This window comes from Triticum urartu, chromosome 4A (assembly GCF_056163025.1).
Source record: "Triticum urartu cultivar PI428250 chromosome 4A, HENAU_Tu73, whole genome shotgun sequence".
In the NCBI taxonomy this organism is placed as follows: Eukaryota; Viridiplantae; Streptophyta; class Magnoliopsida; order Poales; family Poaceae; genus Triticum; species Triticum urartu.
In genome coordinates, this window is record NC_141876.1 from 82,191,593 (window position 1) to 82,211,752 (window position 20,160).

General features: G+C 57.2%; 1 protein-coding gene across 1 annotated transcript in view; it reads right to left on the bottom strand.

The window, feature by feature from the left end:
- The window catches only part of LOC147974887 (uncharacterized), a 52,536-nt gene extending 43,458 nt beyond the window's left edge, over nt 1-9,078 (bottom strand). Inside the window, exon 1 of the mRNA XM_087520189.1 lies at nt 8,986-9,078. Coding sequence (XP_087376315.1) covers nt 8,986-9,078 — 93 coding nt within the window. The remainder of the gene's footprint in view (nt 1-8,985) is intronic.
- Between the last annotated feature and the right edge of the window lie 11,082 nt (nt 9,079-20,160).

Genomic DNA, 20,160 nt, shown 5'->3' on the forward strand with positions numbered 1-20,160 from the left:
GTCGGCTTGGTCGCGGTTGTGCGGATGGACCACAACACGGAGTGAAGCTCGTCGTACCAACCTCTGCCGCAGGCCTCCAACTTCTTCTTGAACGTCCTGGTCTTGAGGCCCCTCAGGACCTCTGCATTGGCTCGCTCGGCCTGGCTGTTGCTTCGGGGGTGCGCCACCGAAGCGTAGCATATCTGCGTTCCAAGGTTAGCACAATATGTTTTGAAGAGGTCACTGGTGAACTGTGAACCGTTGTCCGTGATGATGCGGTTCGGTACCCCGAACTGGCTCACGATGCCCTTGATGAACTTGACCGCAGAACCTGCAGGAATGGTGCGGACAGCCTCTACTTCAGCCCACTTGGTGAACTTGTCCACGGCGATGTAGAGGTAGCGGTAGTCCCCAGGCGCCCGAGGAAACGGGCCCAAGATGTCCAGCCCCCAGACTGTGAACGGCCACGAAAGGGGTATAGTCTGCAGGCCTCCTGCTGGCTGATGGATCTGCTTGGCGTGGAACTGGCAGGCCTCACAAGCTTTCGCTAGTTTGACGGCGTCGTTGAGTGCGGTGGGCCAATAAAACCCACTGCGGAATGCCTTGCCGACGAGGGTCCGTGATGATGAATGATGTCCATAGTCTCCGCCGTGTATATCTTCCAGCAGTTCCTTCCCTTGCTCCCTGGAGATGCAACGCAGGGACACATCGTTTGGTCGCTTCCGGTAGAGCTCTCCATCCTTGATGCAGTATGCTGTGGCCTGGCGTGCCACTCGCTCCACTTCCTCCTCCTTCTCCGGCAGGGTCCCTTGTGTTAAGTAACTCTAGAGCTCCGTGATCCAGCATCTCTCCTGAGGTTCCATCGTCAGAAGCAGGCGCGCTCCTGAGGCCGGGCCACAGGCCGGGGCTCCTGAGGCAGGTGGCTGGGGGAGCTCCTCCCGTGGCTGAGCCGTGTTTGACAATGACGGCAGGGCTAAGGGCTTGAAGAGCCGCTCCTCGAAAACGCCAGGCTCCTGAGGTAACCGCCTGGACGCCCGTTTGGCGATGTCGTCGGCCTCCTAATTGGTGCCACGGGGCACATGCTGCAACTCCAACCCCCAGAACTGCTTCTCCATCCTGCGGACCTCCGCAAGGTAGGCTTCCATGTGCTCATCTTTTGGCTCGTACACCTTGTTGGAGAAATTGACAAGGAGCTGCGAATCGCCCTTGATGGTGAGGCGTTTCACCCCCAGGGCAGCTGCGGCCTTCAAGCCCGCTATTAAACCTTCATACTCCGCTATGTTGTTGGAGACCTTTTCACCTTGCTGGAAACAGAGCTGCACAGCGTAGTAGAGCTTGTCCTGAGTGGGCGATATAAGCACCGCCCCAGCCCCTGCGCCATGCCTGGAGAACGCCCCATCGAAATACATGACCCAGCCTTCTGGCACCTCGCTTCCCGGGGAGAGGGACCGATCCTCGCCGGCCTTGAGGCCTGGTGCCTCCGTCCATTCTGCCACAAAATCCGCCAATGCTGCTCCCTTGATGACTCTGGTCGTGCTGAATTCGAGCTGAAACGCTTGCAGTTCTATGTTCCACTCAGCGACCCTTCCAGCTGAGTTAGGGCTCCTGAGCACTCTCTCCAGGGGGTATGACGAGACGACCTTGATGGGGTGACCCTGAAAATAGTGCCGCAGCTTGCGCGAGGCCACCAGTAGCGCGAGGAGGAGTTTCTGAGGCATGGGGTACCGCGCCCTCGCATCCCGCAACACCGTGCTGACGAAGTACACCGGGTGCTCAACGAGGTTGGGTGCGTCAGTGCTGGCGGCTCCCTTCGGAGACCGTGGCGCCTCTTGAGGCGATGAGGCCTCCTGAGGCTGGCCATCTGGGAGAGGGGCCTCTTCCGCCTCCGGCGCACTCCTCTGCGGCGGCTGATCCTCCTCAGCCGCGGTGGCGGTTCCTGTGGGCCTTCCTTGTTCCTGTTTTGCCTTGTCCCGGGCCGCTGCCGCGGTTCTGATTTGACGCTCCTCTCTAACCGCTACCAGGGCTGTGCTGGTGGAGTAGGGAGTGGCGGTGAGGTAAAGCACCAGGGGCTCTTGAGGGCGCGGAGCCACCATGACCGGCGGGCTGGTCAGGTATCTCTTGAGATCCTGGAACACCTTGTCGGCCTCTTCAGTCCACTCAAAGGGCCCCCGTTTCTTCATTAGCTGGAAGAAGGGCAGCGCTCGTTCCCCCAACTTGAAGATGAAGCGCCCTAGCGCGGTCACTCGCCCAATGTGCTTCTGCGTTTCTCTGAGGGTCTTTGGCGGGCTCATGTCTTCCATCGCCTTGACCTTTTCCGGGTTAGCCTCGATGCCTCGGTGGGACACGAGGAAACCCAAGAGCTTGCCCAAGGGGACTCCGAACACACACTTCTCTGGGTTGAGCCATAGGTTCACTGCGTTGAGGCTCGCGAAGGTTTCCTCCAGGTCTTGTATCAGGGTCCTGGCCTCCCGAGACTTTACCACAATGTCATCAACGTAAGCTTCAACATTCTTCCTGAGCTGCGGGCCCAAGGTGATGTGCATCAGCCGCTGAAAGGTCGCCCCTGCGTTAGGCAGCCCGAATGGCATGCATGTGTAGCAGTACACCCCACACGGGGTTAGGAAGGCTGTCTTTTCGACATCTTCTACCACCATCTTGATCTGGTGATACCCAGAGAAGGCATCCAAGAAGCATAGCAGGTCGCATTCCGCGGTGGAATCGACGATCTGGTCAATGCGGGGGAGCGGGAACGGATCTTGCGGGCATGCTTTGTTGAGGTTGGTGAAGTCGACACATATGCGCTCTTTCCCTCCCTTCTTTGGCACAACGACAGGGTTGGCCAACCAATCCGGGTATCGGACCTCGCAAATGACCCCAGTGGCTTCTAATTTGCGGGTCTCTTGGACGATGAAGGCCTGCTTTTCTGTGGACTGCCGCCTGGCCTTCTGCTTCACAGGGCGCACGTTGGGGCACACGTTGAGGTGATGCTCGATTACACTCCTAGGGATCCCTGCCAACTGATCAGGCTCCCAAGTGAATACCTTCTTGTTTGCACGCAGGAACCCTACCAGGGCCTCCTCCTCCTCGGGTTCGAGGTTGGCGCCTATTGTGAAAGTGGCGTTGGTGGACCCGTCCTCATCGACGGGTATCTGCTTGGTTTCTGCCTTGTCTTGGGTGAACAACTGTTTCTTCTTGGCGGGTGCAGCCCCTTTGGGCTCGGGGGTCTCCAAGCCGGCGGGCTGTGCCGACGCCGCCGTCTTGAAGGCGAGCTTGAGTACCCGCAGCGCATCTCCGGTGTCCCCATGCACGATGAGGACACCGCTGCTCCCGGGCATCTTCATGAGGTTGTACGCCGGGTGTGTCGTGGCCATGAACTGGGCCAGTGCTGGGTAGCCGAGGATGGCATTGTAGGGGAGGCCGATGGGGGCGAGGTCAAAGTCGACCAGCTCCGTGCGGAAGTTGTTGTAGGTGCCGAAGGTTACTGGGAGCCGGATCTGTCCCAAGGAGCTGGATGATCCGCCCCCAACGCCTGAGAAGGGCCGGCTGGGTTGCAGCCGTTCCAGGGGTATGCAGAGGAGGTTGAAGGCCTCGACCGAGAGCATGCTGAGGCCCGCACCACCATCGATGAGAGTTCTGGTGACGGCCACCTGGCAGATGGTGGGGGTGCACAACATGGGGAGTGCACCCGAGCAGGCCGAGTTGGAGGGGTGGTCCTCCGAGCTGAAGGTCAGGCCGGCCTTGGACGCCGCCCGGTCCGGGAGAGCCCCCTGCCACATGGAAGCGGCGCTGACCCGGCGGATGAACGGCTTGACGTGGTTACTTGTAGGCGGCGCCTGCGAGCCGCCCAGGAGGGCCGCGACGACCGGGGGTGTTGGTGTAGCGCGATGGGCGGGGAAGAGGCTGCCGGGCTCTTCCCAAGAGGCCACGGAGGTTGCCGGCAGGTGGAGCAGCCATGGGCACGGAGCGCCGGTGAGGGCCATGGGGAGCCAGTTGGCCATGACCCTATTGTCACCTCCAGCTTCGAGGGGGGCCTCCTCGCTCGCCGGGAAGAAGGCCAGCGGATCTATCGCGCCGCCATAGCGTGGCAGCATCGTTGTCCTGAACTTGTCCGGCCACCGTACCCGTTGCAGGGCTGGGGCCAGGGCTCGGAGCCCCCTGGCCCCCGTGCTGGCGCCGGCGGCCGGAGCGGGCGACGTGTTACTCATCGCGAGGCAGGCCGTGGCGGTGGCGGAAGAGAAAACTCCAGTGCACCCCCTACCCGGCGCGCCAAATGTCGGATTTGGGGTTTCGGCAGACCCTTGAGGTTCGAACACTTGGGTGCGCGCGGAGATTTCGCCTCCTACCTACCCGCCACCCCTCCGCCTCGCTAAGATCTAAGCAATGGAAAGAACAACACGAATGACACAGGGTTTATACTGGTTCGGGCCACCGTTGTGGTGTAATACCCTACTCCAGTGTGTGGCGTGGTGGATTGCCTCTTGGGCTGATGATGATGAACAATACAAGGAAGAACAGCCTCGCGAGGGTCTGCTCTTGGCTGGGGCGATGAACTGCTGGGAGGAGTTCAGTCACCCTTCTCTCCCCCTCCTTTTTGTGGGTGGCTGGTCCTATTTATAGAGGCCCTGGTCCTCTTCCCAAATATCGAGCGAGAAGGGAGCCAACAATGGCGGGCTAATTTGAAGGGGGACAGCTAGTACCATCTATCCTGACAAAAGTAGTCTTCGCCTGCACAAAGCTCTGGTGGCGACGCCGTCTTGGGCTCCACAATGACCTCCGTCTTGCAGTCCTCCTGGTCTTGGTCTTGTTGCACCGAAATGGCAACCTTTGCCTGATGCCTCGGTACTCCGCGGCTGCGCTTGCTCCCTTTGCACCAAAGAGGAAAGGAGGACGCTGCGCGGGCTGGCACCCGCCTGGCGCCTTTGGTTATCATGGCTTGCGTCACGGGCACCTCGTGAGGTACCCCGCCTTGATCTCTCCGCCTCCTCGCGAGCCAGCCTGATGAGGCCGTGCCTGAGGAAGCTCCACGTCAACCGCCCCGCGAGGCTTGGCCCCTCGCGAGGGTCTTGGGTCTGTGTTGGTGAAGATGGGCCGTGCTGGGCCCCCCCTTGAGCCACGCCGCAGGCCGCAGGCAGGCAAGTCTGGGGACCCCCGTTCCCAGAACGCCGACACTGGGCCTTGTTCTTCTCTGCAGCTGGAATATTCCTTGTACTCCTCTTGGGTGTAACTTTGGGTTTTGGAGCAGCTGCCTTGGGAGCTTCTTTGGGCTTAGATGGAGCAGCCCCTGATCTTATAGCATCTCCCATAAGCTTTTGAGCTTTAGGTGCTGGTGCAGCAACCTCTTCCTCTTCATAGTCCATCATTGAGGGCTTCCCGATTTGTCGGTGTACAAAAAGAGGGGTACACTTTTTGTACCCCTATAACTGTGCACAGGCAGTCTGAGCCGCGGGCACCACCACACCAAGCAATGAAAGGGAGGTGAGCCATGGTAAGACCGAAGCTCAAGAGAACTGCGACGCGAAGACCAAGACCACAAAGAACAAAGAGGACGAAGCGGACTCCCCTGGCAAGATCCTTGCCGGGAGACAGTTCTAGCAGCCCCGGCAAGACCCTTGCCGCGGCAACTCGTCCCGCGCCTACGGAGCGAATCACCCTTGAGTCCACTGCCCCCAAAGGGCAAGGATTCGGGAGACATCCCCGTGGAGACATGCAGATCTTTGTGAAGACGTTCAAGACCGGACACGCACTAAGGAGACGACAACCCTTGGCGGGATCCCGGCCGAGGAAGACCACAAGGCCCCCGGCAAGCGCCTTGCCGGGGATGACAGCAGGCGCTTTGAGGGGGGCCTCCTCGCTCGCCGGGAAGAAGGCCAGCGGATCTGTCGCGCCGCCATAGCGCGGCAGCATCGTTGTCCTGAACTTGTCCGGCCACCGTACCCGTTGCAGGGCTGGGGCCAGGGCTCGGAGCCCCCTGGCCCCCGTGCTGGCGCCGGCGGCCGGAGCGGGCGACGTGTTACTCATCGTGAGGCAGGCCGTGGCGGTGGCGGAAGAGAAAACTCCGGTGCACCCCCTACCCGGCGCGCCAAATGTCGGATTTGGGGTTCCGGCAGACCCTTGAGGTTCGAACACTTGGGTGCGCGCGGAGATTTCGCCTCCTACCTACCCGCCACCCCTCCGCCTCGCTAAGATCTAAGCAATGGAAAGAACAACACGAATGACACAGGGTTTATACTGGTTCGGGCCACCGTTGTGGTGTAATACCCTACTCCAGTGTGTGGCGTGGTGGATTGCCTCTTGGGCTGATGATGATGAACAATACAAGGAAGAACAGCCTCGCGAGGGTCTGCTCTTGGCTGGGGCGATGAACTGCTGGGAGGAGTTCAGTCACCCTTCTCTCCCCCTCCTTTTTGTGGGTGGCTGGTCCTATTTATAGAGGCCCTGGTCCTCTTCCCAAATATCGAGCGAGAAGGGAGCCAACAATGGCGGGCTAATTTGAAGGGGGACAACTAGTACCATCTATCCTGACAAAAGTAGTCTTCGCCTGCACAAAGCTCTGGTGGCAACACCGTCTTGGGCTCCACAATGACCTCCGTCTTGCAGTCCTCCTGGTCTTGGTCTTGTTGCACCGAAATGGCAACCTTTGCCTGATGCCTCGGTACTCCGCGGCTGCGCTTGCTCCCTTTGCACCAAAGAGGAAAGGAGGACGCTGCGCGGGCTGGCACCCGCCTGGCGCCTTTGGTCATCATGGCTTGCGTCACGGGCACCTCGTGAGGTACCCCGCCTTGATCTCTCCGCCTCCTCGCGAGCCAGCCTGATGAGGCCGTGCCTAAGGAAGCTCCGCGTCAACCGCCCCGCGAGGCTTGGCCCCTCGCGAGGGTCTTGGGTCTGTGTTGGTGAAGATGGGCCGTGCTGGGCCCCCCTTGAGCCACGCCGCAGGCCGCAGGCAGGCAAGTCTGGGGACCCCCGTTCCCAGAACGCCGACACTGGGCCTTGTTCTTCTCTGCAGCTGGAATATTCCATGTACTCCTCTTGGGTGTAGCTTTGGGTTTTGGAGCAGCTGCCTTGGGAGCTTCTTTGGGCTTAGATGGAGCAGCCCCTGATCTTATAGCATCTCCCATAAGCTTTTGAGCTTTAGGTGCTGGTGCAGCAACCTCTTCCTCTTCATAGTCCATCATTGAGGGCTTCCCAATTTGTCGGTGTACAAAAAGAGGGGTACACTTTTTGTACCCCTATAACTGTGCACGGGCAGTCTGAGCCGCGGGCACCACCACACCAAGCAATGAAAGGGAGGTGAGCCAGGGTAAGACCGAAGCTCAAGAGAACTGCGACGCCAAGACCAAGACCACAAAGAACAAAGAGGACGAAGCGGACTCCCCTGGCAAGATCCTTGCCGGGAGACAGTTCTAGCAGCCCCGGCAAGACCCTTGCCGCGGCGACTCGTCCCGCGCCTACGGAGCGAATCACCCTTGAGTCCACTGCCCCCAAAGGGCAAGGATTCGGGAGACATCCCCGTGGAGACATGCAGATCTTTGTGAAGACGTTCAAGACCGGACACGCACTAAGGAGACGACAACCCTTGGCGGGATCCCGGCCGAGGAAGACCACAAGGCCCCCGGCAAGCGCCTTGCCGGGGATGACAGCAGGCGCCTCGGCAAGGCCCTTGCCGAGGACACCCGCAGGGCCACCGTCAAGCCCACGCCGACTGAGCTTCCACCACCGCATGCATGCAGCTGCCGACTCAACCAGCTGGGCAGGCACCTGTGTGGCGGCATGCAGATCTTCGTGAAGACCCACCACTGCGCCACCTCAGCTGCCTGCCTACCTACGTGGCATCGCAGGCTTCGCTGGCCAGGGCACGTGTCGACACAAGGAGCGGCGACGACGGACGAGGCAGATCTCTCCCCCGTCCCCAATAAAGCAAGGACACCTAAGCAAGACACATTAAATGCGCCTTGTCATGTAATGCGAGGGATAACCTCGCATCACTGTTCCCTTTCCACCTCCTGTGTGCCACTGTGGCCACCCCTTTTCCTATGAAAGGAGGCCCGAGGCGACCAGGAGAGGGATTCGGCTATTTGGAGCTCCTCACGCCCTATAGCTAGCTCAAGAACACAAATACACAATCCACCAAAGCAAGAGTAGGGTTTTACGCATCCTTGCGGCCCGAACCTGGATAAACGAACCGTGTTCTACCTGCTTGATCCGCTCTTCTCACGACCCCGCGCCCCGCTAACCGTAGTAGGGATTCTCGTGATCCCATAGGTGTCGTTCCCACCAACATCTTTGGCGCGCCAGGTAGGGGGCGCAGTTGTGAGAATCGGCTCTAGCAATCAGCTCAGCACTCCTTCGTCTTCGTGGCTCTTGGAGAAGGATGGAGGCCGGAAGATCAGCGCTCGAGTGACTACAAACATAAGCTAAGTTGCACTGAACCCTTATTTGTTCTATCCTTTTTATATGGGGTTATTCCCCCAGGAGATGTCACACCTTTGTATGAGAAACTTGCACGCCAGGGGGCTCTCCCACGATCGGCAACGCCCTTGCCCTGTTTCGAGTCCGCTCAACAGCTCAAGCAGCTACGTCGAGAATGGCAGAGTAGCCTTCCGTGACCAACAACGCTCTCAATTCTGACTCGAGTCAAGCTCGACAGTTCGAGCGGCCGCGTTCGGAACGGAAAGGTGGCTCGTCCGGCAGCACACGTACCCAGCAGGCCCATGGGGATCCGTCCCCAAGACGCCGCTCGGGGCTTCCGCGCCGGCGAGCCTACCCAATCGGTGTAGGGCGCGCATACAAAGAGGAATTGAACGGGGAAATAACGTGCATGAAATTAAAAGTACTGCAAAGTTATATTACATCACATCATTGGTGTGGTTCTAACTAAAGATGAAAATTTTCTTGGTCGTGAACCTGCAGCGGCGGTGAAGAACGGGATGCCTAATCCCGGCGCTGGCCTTCCACCCTCTTGATTTCGTCAATGCTGCTGATGACGGGCTTGATGCGCTCCTTGAGCACCGTGAGGTCAACACCCTCCGGCAAGCTATCCATCGCGACACCGAAGTCGAGGTTGGGATTCCAGTATGCCATCTTGGTGAGGACCTTGGTCATGACCCCCCGGCAAAGTCGCCGGGCTTCCCCGGCCAACGTGGCTGCTCGGTTGGAGTGAAGATAAGCCAAGGCTCTGAGGACGCCCTCGAAGAACAAGGTCAACTTGGTGTTGACGGTCCCGCTGCGCTCAGGGGCGTACCTCACGTTTGGCATCCCCATGGTGGCCAACTGCGAGGTGACCCTGCCGGCGACCTCCTCCAGACGGCTGATCCATCTGTTCTCGCCCGCCACATAATCCTGGTGGGAGGCGGCCTCGTTCGCCCGCAGCTGCTTCTCCTCCTCCAGACTCCTGGTCAAGGTCTCCTCCCGAGCCCTGCTCTCCGACAATATCCTCTCGAGATCCTCCAGCTTCAGCTTGAGATCTCTGACGGAGTTTTGCGCTTCGGAGAGCTCCCCAGCCTTGCTGATGACCGCTCCTTGCACCTCCACCAAGGCGCTATTGAGCGTGCTCTTCTCGTTGGACAGCTTGAGGGCCTGCTCCTTCAGCTCGTCCTGCGCCACCTCCAACTCCCTTACTTTGCCGGCATGGGCCAAAGCCTGGGCATCGAGTGCCTCCTTGTGCCTCTGCTCCAGCTCGCGAGTCCGCCGCGCGAGAAGGGCCTCGAGCTCCTCATCCTTGCCACGGAGCGCTGCGGCAAGCTTCGTGTCATGCGCGGTGAGGTCCTCTTCCTGGGAATCCAGTGCGGCTTGATGCTGGTGCCGGACGGCCTCGATCGCGGCAGCCAAGTTTGTCGCCTGTTCCTGGGCCTTCTCGATGTCAGCCATCTTCATGGTGAGCTCGACGTTGCGCTTGGCCAATTCCTCCTGAAAGGCCCTCTGCTCCTCGCGAGTCTAGTGGAACCAGGTCTGCGTCTCAGCAACGCGCGCCTTGAAATCCACCTCCGCCTGGTCCACCGTTGCCGTCCTGGACTTAACCTTGTCCAGACGGACACGGTAGAGCGCCTGGAGTTTTCGGAAGTTGGCCCCCATAGCGCGGAAAAGCTGCTCCTGTGGAGAACCATCACCGCCAACGCCCGGCTCACCGACAACCTCAAACCCAGTGGCGGCAAGCACCTCGCCGTCAAAGACTTCCCCTTCGGCGGGCGCCCGGGAACTTGACACCCCTGGGAGGTGGACGAAAAGATCGTCGCCCACCTTCAGATACCTGCCGAGGCCCGAGGGTGAGGATGAGGGAGGCTGATCATCAACCGCCTCTTCCTCGGCGGTGGCCTTGCCGACTTCCCCGGCAGGCCCACCGTTGGCGCCCTCGGCAGAAGCCTCCCCGGTCGCCTTGGCGGCCCCCGCCACGGTGTCCTCGGCAGCATCCTTGGCGGCCTCATCAGCGGCGACCACGGCAGCGTCCTTGACGGCCTCCTCAGCAATGTTCCCAGCAACGGTATCCATGTCCTCCATACCTTTTAAAGGAGGGCCTGGGTAGTAATGGGAGCATGGAAGCCAAGAAAAGGATAAGGAAAAAACAGAGACAGAGGACATGCGACTCACCAGTGCCAGGCTGTGAAGCAGAAGTCCCCTCCCCGCCAGCATCCGGCGCCGTGGCAGAGTCACCAGCGCCCAAGTTCCCCTCTTCCTCCATGGGTGTGGGCTTCGTGCTTGATGCCCTTGCCGGGGACGCCCCTCGCGGCGGCGTAGTCGATGGGGGTGGTGTGTTGGGGGTAGCCCTCTGCGGCTCCTCCTGCTGCCGCTCCCCTCCTGCAAACCCGGCAAGGTCAACACCATAGCATCGGACGCCTACCACATGTCGAGTAAGAAGAGGGTGACGAACTTACGCTGGGGGCTGTGCCGGGGGCTGCTGTCCGGGCTGGTCAACACCACCAGTGGCGTCTTTGAAGCCCTAGCTGGGGGCTGTCTGCTCGCCGAGGCCTTCGCCCTCTTCACCCTCTAGGCCAACGTCTCTGCATCCCTGCAAAAGCAAAAACGGATCAAGATGGGTGGCTTAATTCAGAGGAATGGAAATGGCAGTAAGGAACAGAGTACTTACTCGTCATCTATCTCCTCTTCCTCCGCCACTTTCCTTTTCCTCTTTGGGCTGAGAGGCCCGAGATCAAAAGTGACCTCCGCGTCAACATCCGAGTCGACATCTGCCGGAGGGGGCGAAGACGGCGGGGTTTGTGCGTGCCCAGATGAGGAAGGGACTGTTGTCTTCTTCTTCTCAGCGGCCTTCGTCAGCCTCTTGGCTGCCATGGCCCTCGTGTGGCGCCCGGACCCCTCCAGGGTCAATTGAGGCTGCGCAGCCCTGCCGGGCCGAACCGGCTCACCGGAGTCAGCCCGCCGCAGGACTCGCCCTCTTCCCCTGGTTGGCATCGAGCCCGCCACCACGTCCTCCTCCAACGACGACTCGTCGGCCGCGACAAGCGGAGCTCCAGTGTCGGCGCTGCTGACCTCCCCGGAGGCCGCTGCCCACCGGGTGAGCTCCTCTTCCTCCGCAGCCGTTGCGGCCTTGTCCTCCACGCCCTCGGCGCTGCCGGCCTCCATGGCAAGCTGTGCCTCCCTCGCCCTAGTGTCGATGTAGTCCAGCTCTGCCTGGGTGGTGTCCATGATAAGCCACTGCTCAGCGTCAGCATTGACGTACACCTCGATCAGAGTGTCGAAGAATTGCTGCACATCAGCGTCCTTCGTCTCCTCCCAGCTCGGGACAGGGCCGTGCGCATTACAGTCCGGCATCATGGCGATGATCTTGGACCGATGCAAATTGTTGCACAACGGGACCACCCCCGCTGGCAGCTTGAAAAACGGCCCCTTGAGGGCCTTGCCAACCTTTGCGGCAGCCCTCGCGGCCTTGCCGGTCCGCTCGACCTCGCCATCGTGACCCACATCAAGCTGGAAAAGCCGCTGGCAGAAGTGGGCATGCGCCAGCACTGTGAAGTTGTGATCAAGGCCGGGGCGGGGTCGCATAATGTCGGCCAGATTCGTAAAAAGCCAGGCTGGCCTCCCCTTGTTGTGCAACGGGGCGATCCGGCGACGAATGAAGTCCGCCCCGATCATCTCAAGGGTGAGTCCAGCCCGGGTGAGCCGGAGAATCCAGGTGGTGGCGACGGTGAGCCTCCCGTCGGTGACGTCGACATCACTCCAATCGCTGCCGCGGACGGCGGCACTCGGCGGACCTTGCAGAATTCCGGCGGGTTTTCATCTTCAATCCAGCACCACCGGCCATGCCATTCCTCCCACCTCTCCTTCACGACACCGTCCGGATACGCCCCCTTGGATCTTGGGATCCAGGTGACGCAACCGGAGACGGCTCCTCCCGGCTGGTTTCGAGGGAAGAATTAATGGCGGAAGAGCGCCATGTTGGGCTGCAGCCCGGCAAAGCCTTCGCAAAGATGCGCGAAGAAAGCCATGCATGCCACCGCATTCGGAGTAAAATCCAAGAGGCGAAAGCCGAAGGTGCGCATAACGTCGCAGAAGAAATCAGAGAAATGGGGGCATAACCCGCAAGAAAGATAATCGACGAAAAAGGGATACCGATTTGGAGCAGGAAGAAACGGAAAAAGTAGCCCGTCGCTCTACTATGTACCAGTTCGTCGATGACGTCGTGTACAGAAAGAGGCCGAACGACGTGAAATTGAAGTGTATCCGTCGAGAGGAAGGACTGGGGCTGTTGGCGGAGATACATGGAGGCATATGTGGATCCCACATCGGGTCAAGGGCCCTTGCCGGCAAAGCGTTTCGGCAAGGCTTCTTCTGGCCCACCGCCCTCTAGGATGCGACGACACTAGTCACCGGGTGTGAAGCGTGTCAGTTCCATTCAAAGAAGCTTCATCAGCCAGCTCAAGCCCTTCAAACCATTCCTCTCTCCTGGCCCTTCTCGGTCTGGGGGCTCGACATACTGGGCCCTTGCCCCCGCGCTGCCGGGGGCTTTGAGTACTTGTATGTCGCAATCAACAAGTTCACAAAGTGGCCAGAGGTGGAAGCAGTGAGGAAGGTCACAACTCAGTCAGCTGTCAAATTCTTCAAGGGACTAGTGTGCCGTTTTGGTGTACCCAACAGGGTCATCACCGACAACGGTACACAGTTCACAAGCCGCACCTTCATGTAATATACCCAAGACCTCGGCAGCAAAGTCTGTTTCGCTTCCGTTGCTCACCCACGAAGCAATGGTCAAGCAGAGAGGGCAAATGCTGAAGTACTGTGGGGATTAAGGACAAAGACCTTTGACAAGATGCACAAGAGTGGAAGGCGCTGGATTGATGAATTACCGATGGTTCTTTGGTCAATCAGAACGACACCAAATCGAGCCACCAGCCAGACACCCTTTGCCCTGGTATATGGGGTAGAAGCAGTTCTCCCCACTGAACTCATATACGGGTCACCTCGAGTACTCGCTTATGATGAGCTTGAGCAAGAGCAACTGCGCCAAGATGACGCAACGCTCCTTGAGGAAGATCGTCTTCGGGCGGCTGTGAGAGCAGCGCGCTACCAGCAAGCCTTGCGCCGCTACCATAGCCGCAAGGTTCATGCCCGAAGCTTTGAGGAAGGCGACCTTGTTCTTCGGCACGTTCAATCGGCCAAAAATTCCAACAAGTTGACGCCGAAGTGGGAAGGCCCTTATCGGGTAATACGAGTCACCAGGCCCGGCGCAGTCCGCCTAGAGACCAAAGATGCCGTTCCAGTGAGTAACTCCTGGAACATTGAGCATCTTTGCAAGTTTTACCCGTAAGGCGCGGCTTGCCGGGCCCCCCGGCAAGCCACCTTTTGTACAAGCATTGCCGATGACGCATGCAACCCTTTGTACAAAGCTAGGCACAGACCCTGAGCATAAGTAAATGAAGCACTAGCGCCCTGAGTTATAACATGAATGCTAGGTCGAGTCTCGTCCTTGGTTAGGGTTGATAGTGCTTAGCGGCGACTAACCCCTAGCTTAGAGGTCGAGTGTGCGTCTCCTTGTCTTTCTTTCGTCTTCTTTGGTTCACAGGACACACGGATATCCGTGCAGAACCACTTGGGGAGGAAAAGAAGATGAACAGACCAGCATCTAGCCCTCGGCAAGCCAGTATTGCCGGGGGGCTGCAAGAGCAAAGATTCACCCACGGCAAACCAGGGTTGCCGGGGGCTGCAACTTCAGATAAGTTCTTCATCCCTTATCATGCATTCCATTATGGACTGAGGTATGTGAAACCTCGTTTTCCCCTAAGCTACCGTGCTCCCATAACTCTAGGCCCTAGGGCTCGTTCCTGGGGCCAAGTTTGGTCATAGTCGCGACAGCGAAAGAATGAAATAAGGAGACTAAACCCGCCTCATCCCTGCCTTCGCCAAAGGCGTGAGGAAGGTCGAGCGAAGTGGGGAGACGGCAAGGCCTGTTGCCGGGCAAGGAAATGTTTATCTGGAAGATATCAAGGATTTACTCCTTGTCGTGGGTTCCACCCGCAAACAAATGACCTGGCAAGCATCCCTTTTTCATTAAAAACATTCCACTCAGGTACAGTCCATAGGGAATGAAAAACATGAATGATGGGATTACAAGTTTTAAATTCAACAAAAGCCCGAAGGCTTAGAAACTAAAAAGAGATAAGGTGCCTGTAATCCCTTTCTTGTCCCTCTCCTCAGGAGGCAGGTCAAGGAGGCGAAGGAGATAAAAGGAGCGCCTAGGCGAGCTACGGGTGGCGGAAGACACCAAGAGAACATCTTGGTGGCCGTCCAAAGGCTGGATGGTGATGGCGGCGCCGGAAGCAGAGCTCGAAGACGAGGCGGCAGGACGTCAGCACGCGTCGAAGGCGTCAGTGCCCGCGTACTCCGACTTGAGGGCCTTGCCGCCCGCCCTCTTCCTCTTCCGCAGCCTCCCAACGCCAGCCGCCCAAGGAGATGGCCCCGAGAAGTTCAGGGAGCCGGCGACGCGGATGATGGGGTCGCCGGTGCCGCATGGAGCAGCACCCGATACCTAATCGGACCCGTCATCCTGCCACCTACTACCCTCGTCGTCGCTGCCGCTGTCCTCCTCGTCACTCCCGCCTGAGGAGGAGTCTTCACTATCAGAAGAGCTCTCCATGCAGCACCTTGCACGGGTCGCAAAGCACCCGAAGACCTTGAGGGAGAGAAGGCCACCCTCCATCAGCTTAAAATGGAGAGTGAGCCCCTCCGTCAAGCGGTGGATATGGGCAAACGTCTTCCATCCCCGACGGAGATACATCACGTGAGGGGCGGGGAAGTCGACGCGGGCCCGCGTGCCACTGATCCCGCAACCCCTCATGTGCAGCCACAACGACTCCGGCGGGAGACGAAGGCGATGGAGCGGCGGCCGGCGCAGCCTAACGAAGAACTCACAAGGGTCATCCCCAACATGGCCCTCCATTGGAGGAGGAGCTGCTGGCGGAGGCGAGGCCGACACACCACCCCGTCCTCCTCTTCCCTGAGTGCCCCGGCCTCACCCACGGCCTCGCCCCCTCTCCCTTCCCCTCGCGGCTGGCTCTGCCACCGCAGGCGCAGGAGAAGGAGGGGCGCGTTGTCGAGCGGCGACCCTCGCTGCCACTGTTGAAGAACCGGGGTTCCCTCTGTCCATGACGGATAGAAGGGAGGAGCAGAAGCTGAAGGAAGAAGAAGATAAAAGAATGCGGGACGCCATCCCCCATCCCGCTCTTTATAAAGGATCGGGGTTGGGGCTTGGCCGCCCCGCTGGGCCAATCAAGACACGGGAGGCGCAGGGAGCCAGGGCCGACCCGCTGCCCCAACCAGCGACGGCCCGGTTTCCCGCCTCCACCGTTTGCCACCCCAAGAGCATGGGAGATACGTGGCGAACATGCAGAACCGAAGGGACGGGTGAGGCGACCTCTCCCCACCCCATGATCGTGGGAGTGGATGCCTCGAGGACCGTGCCTCGGCCCCATTCAGTAAATGGGCCGCGCCTCCACGCCTCCCTCAGTTTATGGGGAAGGCGCGAACCGCCCCCTTTACTACGACGTGATGCATGCCTGCGGGAACCAACCCCATGCATGCCGCCCACGTCACACGTGCCTCCCCACGCCACGCCACGCGCGGGAATTGTGGGAAGCGCAGCGCGTGAAGAATCTTACCACGGTAAAAACCGCCCCGCCTGCCCGCGCACCGTTTTTGGGCCTAGCCCAACAACACGTTGCGCTTATGTGTGCCCAGGCCCGGGGGCTCCTGTCGGTGTACAAAAAGAGGGGTACACTTTTTGTACCCCTATAACTGTGCACGGGCAGTCTGAGCCGCGGGCACCACCACACCAAGCAAGGCAAGGGAGGTGAGCCAGGGTAAGACCGAAGCTCAAGAGAACTGCGACGCCAAGACCAAGACCACAAAGAACAAAGAGGACGAAGCGGACTCCCCCGGCAAGATCCTTGCCGGGAGACAGTTCTAGCAGCCCCAGCAAGACCCTTGCCGCGGCGACTCGTCCCGCGCCTACGGAGTGAATCACCCTTGATTCCACTGCCCCCAAAGGGCAAGGATTCGGGAGACATCCCCGTGGTGACATGCAGATCTTTGTGAAGATGTTCAAGACCAGATACGCACTAAGGAGACGACAACCCTTGGCGGGATCCTGGCCGAGGAAGACCACAAGGCCCCCGGCAAGCGCCTTGCCGGGGATGACAGCAGGCGCCTCGGTAAGGCCCTTGCCGGGGCCCCGGCAAGGCCCTTGCCGAGGACACCCGCAGGGCCACCATCAGGCCCGCGCCGACTGAGCCTCCACCACCACATGCATGCAGCTGCCGACCCAACTAGCTGGGCAGGCACCTGCGTGGCGGCATGCAGATCTTCGTGAAGACCCACCACTGTGCCACCTCAGCTGCCTGCCTACCTACGTGGCATCGCAAGCGTCGCTGGCCAGGGCGCATGTCGACACAAGAAGGAGCGGCGACGACGGACGAGGCAGATCTCTCCCCCGTTCCTGATAAAGCAAGGACACCTAAGCAAGACGCATTAAATGCGCCTTGTCATGTAATGCGAGGGATAACCTCGCATCACTCTTCCCTTTACACCTCCTGTGTGCCACTGTGGCCACCCCTTTTCCTATGAACGGAGGCCCGAGGCGACCAAGAGACGGATTCGGCTATTTGGAGCTCCTCACGCCCCATAGCTAGCTCAAGAACACAAATACACAATCCACCAAAGCAGGAGTAGGGTTTTACGCATCCTTGCGGCCCGAACCTGGATAAACGAACCGTGTGCTACCTGCTTGATCCACTCTTCTCATGAACCCGCGCCCCGCTAACCGTAGTAGGGATTCTCGTGATCCCATAGGTGTCGTTCCCACCGACACAATTACTCTGGCAATGGTCTTCTTGACCCTTTCTTTCCTCTTCTTACCATCTCCAGTTTCCTTGGGTTCAAGAGTGAACTCCATTGTTTCTCCTGTGGCAACTTTCCTTTCCTTAGACATGGGCTATCTTCTTGCTGGCATCTTAGTCTTCAGACCTGGCTTAGTTGCAGCAGCTGTGCCATATTCCTTTTTCAGAACTTTCCTCTTTGAGGTGGCCTCTTCCTCAACAGCCACATAGTCCTCATCCTCAGAATCCGAGGTTCTCTTCTTTCTGGCCCTGGTTGCTGGGTGTACTCCTGCTTCCATCATCATAGCTTCTAGAGGGACTAGTGCCCTTACTCATGTGAACTTGCTCCTCAGACTTGTTCTGACTGTCACTCTGATCTGACATGATGCAAACACTGATAGCAGACCCTGTGAATAGATATAGATGAGATAGATTAGATGAGCATCACAAAGTGCAGAGGTTTTTGCAAAAGAATGAGTCAAAAACTTAGTTTTAGTTTTCCACAGAAAGCATTTCGGATCTACCGATTTGAAAACTCGGTGATACCGAAGCAGCTTTTGGAACCTAAACTAGTGAACTCGGTCAGACCGAGTCACAGTTCGGTGGCACCGAGACTGCTAGGGTTTCACAAAGAATTGAACTCGGTCACACCGATTTGCAATTCTCGGTCAGACCGAGAATCACATGTGCAATGGCCTTAGCCAAATCGGTGGAACCAATTTCAACAACTCGGTTGGTCTGAGATGATTTCGGCAGAAACCTAACCCTAAATTTTCAATCCACAACTAAACTACAGAGTGATTTCGCTGGATAGAGTGATCTCAATCATGGCAAGATACATGGAAGAACAATGTGCTAGGAATCGGAGTGAGATTAGCACAAGGATCAAGTCCATACCCTAAGTGCGACGATGGACCTACTATGACGACAACGGCGGAGACGATTCCCGTTGACGGTGGCGGAGACCAGCGGCGGGAGGCAGCTGGCGATGAGGAGGACGATCCGGAGACCCAAGGAGGCAGAGCAGGCTGAGCACGGGCGAAGGGGTTTGGAGAATTTTCCAAATTTTGGCCTGGGGATATATATAGCCTGACCCTGTCGGTGTGACCGAGTGGAACAACTCGGTGTGACCAAAAAGTTAAAATTGGTTGCACCGAGATTGAAAACCTAGATCGACTTAGTGGTCTCGGTATGACCGAAATGGATGAATCGGTTAGACCGAAACGCACAAAGAAGTTTTGGAAGTTTAAGTCTATGACGAATCGGGGACTCTAAGTGCTCCTCACACAGAGTGGTTCGAATCTGACTTGATCAAACTTTGTGATGTAGCATGAATATAGTTTGAGATGAGAAAAGCATAGGTAGCTAGAGAAGGTTCTTAGGCATTCTTGTCCATCCACTTGGCAAAATAAAAAGGAACCAAACAATCAAAACAACAAGTGGATGTCCTTGAATGAGTAAATTATGCAACCAACATGCTCACACAATAAAATGGCAAATAAAATATGCGGCAAAGCATGCATAACCAATTCTAGTATCTATCAAGCAATTGGAGATGACTAGGTCATCTATATATAAGTATATTGACTTAGGAGTCAAATGAGAACATTTGATCACAGGTCATACTCATCGTTTAAGCACAAGTGGGGTTACCACTTTTACATAAAGCGTTGTTGTGTTCACACCATTAGAGTTGCTTTAGCTCAATTCTTAGAGTAAAACTCCCCCTAGATGTGATATCCCCCCTAAGAGGGATGAACTAACCTTGGGCTTTGTCGATGATGACTTCATGTAGGTGTTGAAGATGTGGATGCTCAATGTTGATGTAGATCATTTGGAGCAATCCTTTGGAGTGAGTTGCACTTTCAATACCTACACGGGTTAGTCCCACAAGGAACAAACAAGGATATCCATAGACATAGAGTGATGCACACACAAGATGATGTCTATGAAAGCATTAGGTTACCTTGTCCGTTGTCTTACAAACAAGAGGGTTTGTGACTCCTTGAACTAGTGCAAGATGTGGAAGTTGATTGCACTTGTTCTTGCTAAAATGATAAGAGTGAAGTATGTTGGCGGAGTCACCCTCAGGAATTCTCTAGTTCTTCTTCTTCGGGATCCACATCATCTTGATGGGAATCCTTGGAGTTGTAGTCGTACTTGATGAAGTAGAGCTTGATGTAGTCTTGGGAACCCACTTGACCAAGGCCTTAGGAGCTTCTTCAAATGCATTAATCTCCTCTTGAAGCTTATCCTTGCCTTTTTGCTTGTGGTCTTGTGGTGGAAGATCATCTTGAGCTTGTGTCCATTTGAAGGACGTAGGATCATACTTCTTTTGTTGAGGAACAAACTTCGTCTTGGGGTATTGATCTTCTTCCCACTCAACTCCATTGGCATTGAACTTTCGTTCAAAACTAACACCTTGGTTCTTCTGGTGTCTTCCTTGCTTGCGTACAATTTCCTCGAATTGCTTACTCCCAGCAAGGCTCTTGTAAACACCTTTCTCTATAATTCCCTTCAATAAGCTATTTTCTTGCTCAAGTGTAACTTGGCTAAGAGAATCATTAGTGGAATCAAGAGAACTACTAGAAGCAACAACATTGGATTTAGCATGATTATTGTTACTACTAGAGGAAGAATCTTTCTTGTTCTTGTTACTAGACTTGACTTGAGGCGTGTAAGTGGATAAGAGTAAACGCTTGGCAATGTAAGAAGAACTTTTCTTGCGAAGATCATCATTGATTGCTTTTAAGAACTCATGCTCTTGCTCAAGGTTGAGCTTTTCAAAACGTAATTTCTCACGAGTCCTTAAAAGTTCTCGATGATCTCCTAAGATAGTTTCATGAGCTAACTTAAGAGTGTTTAG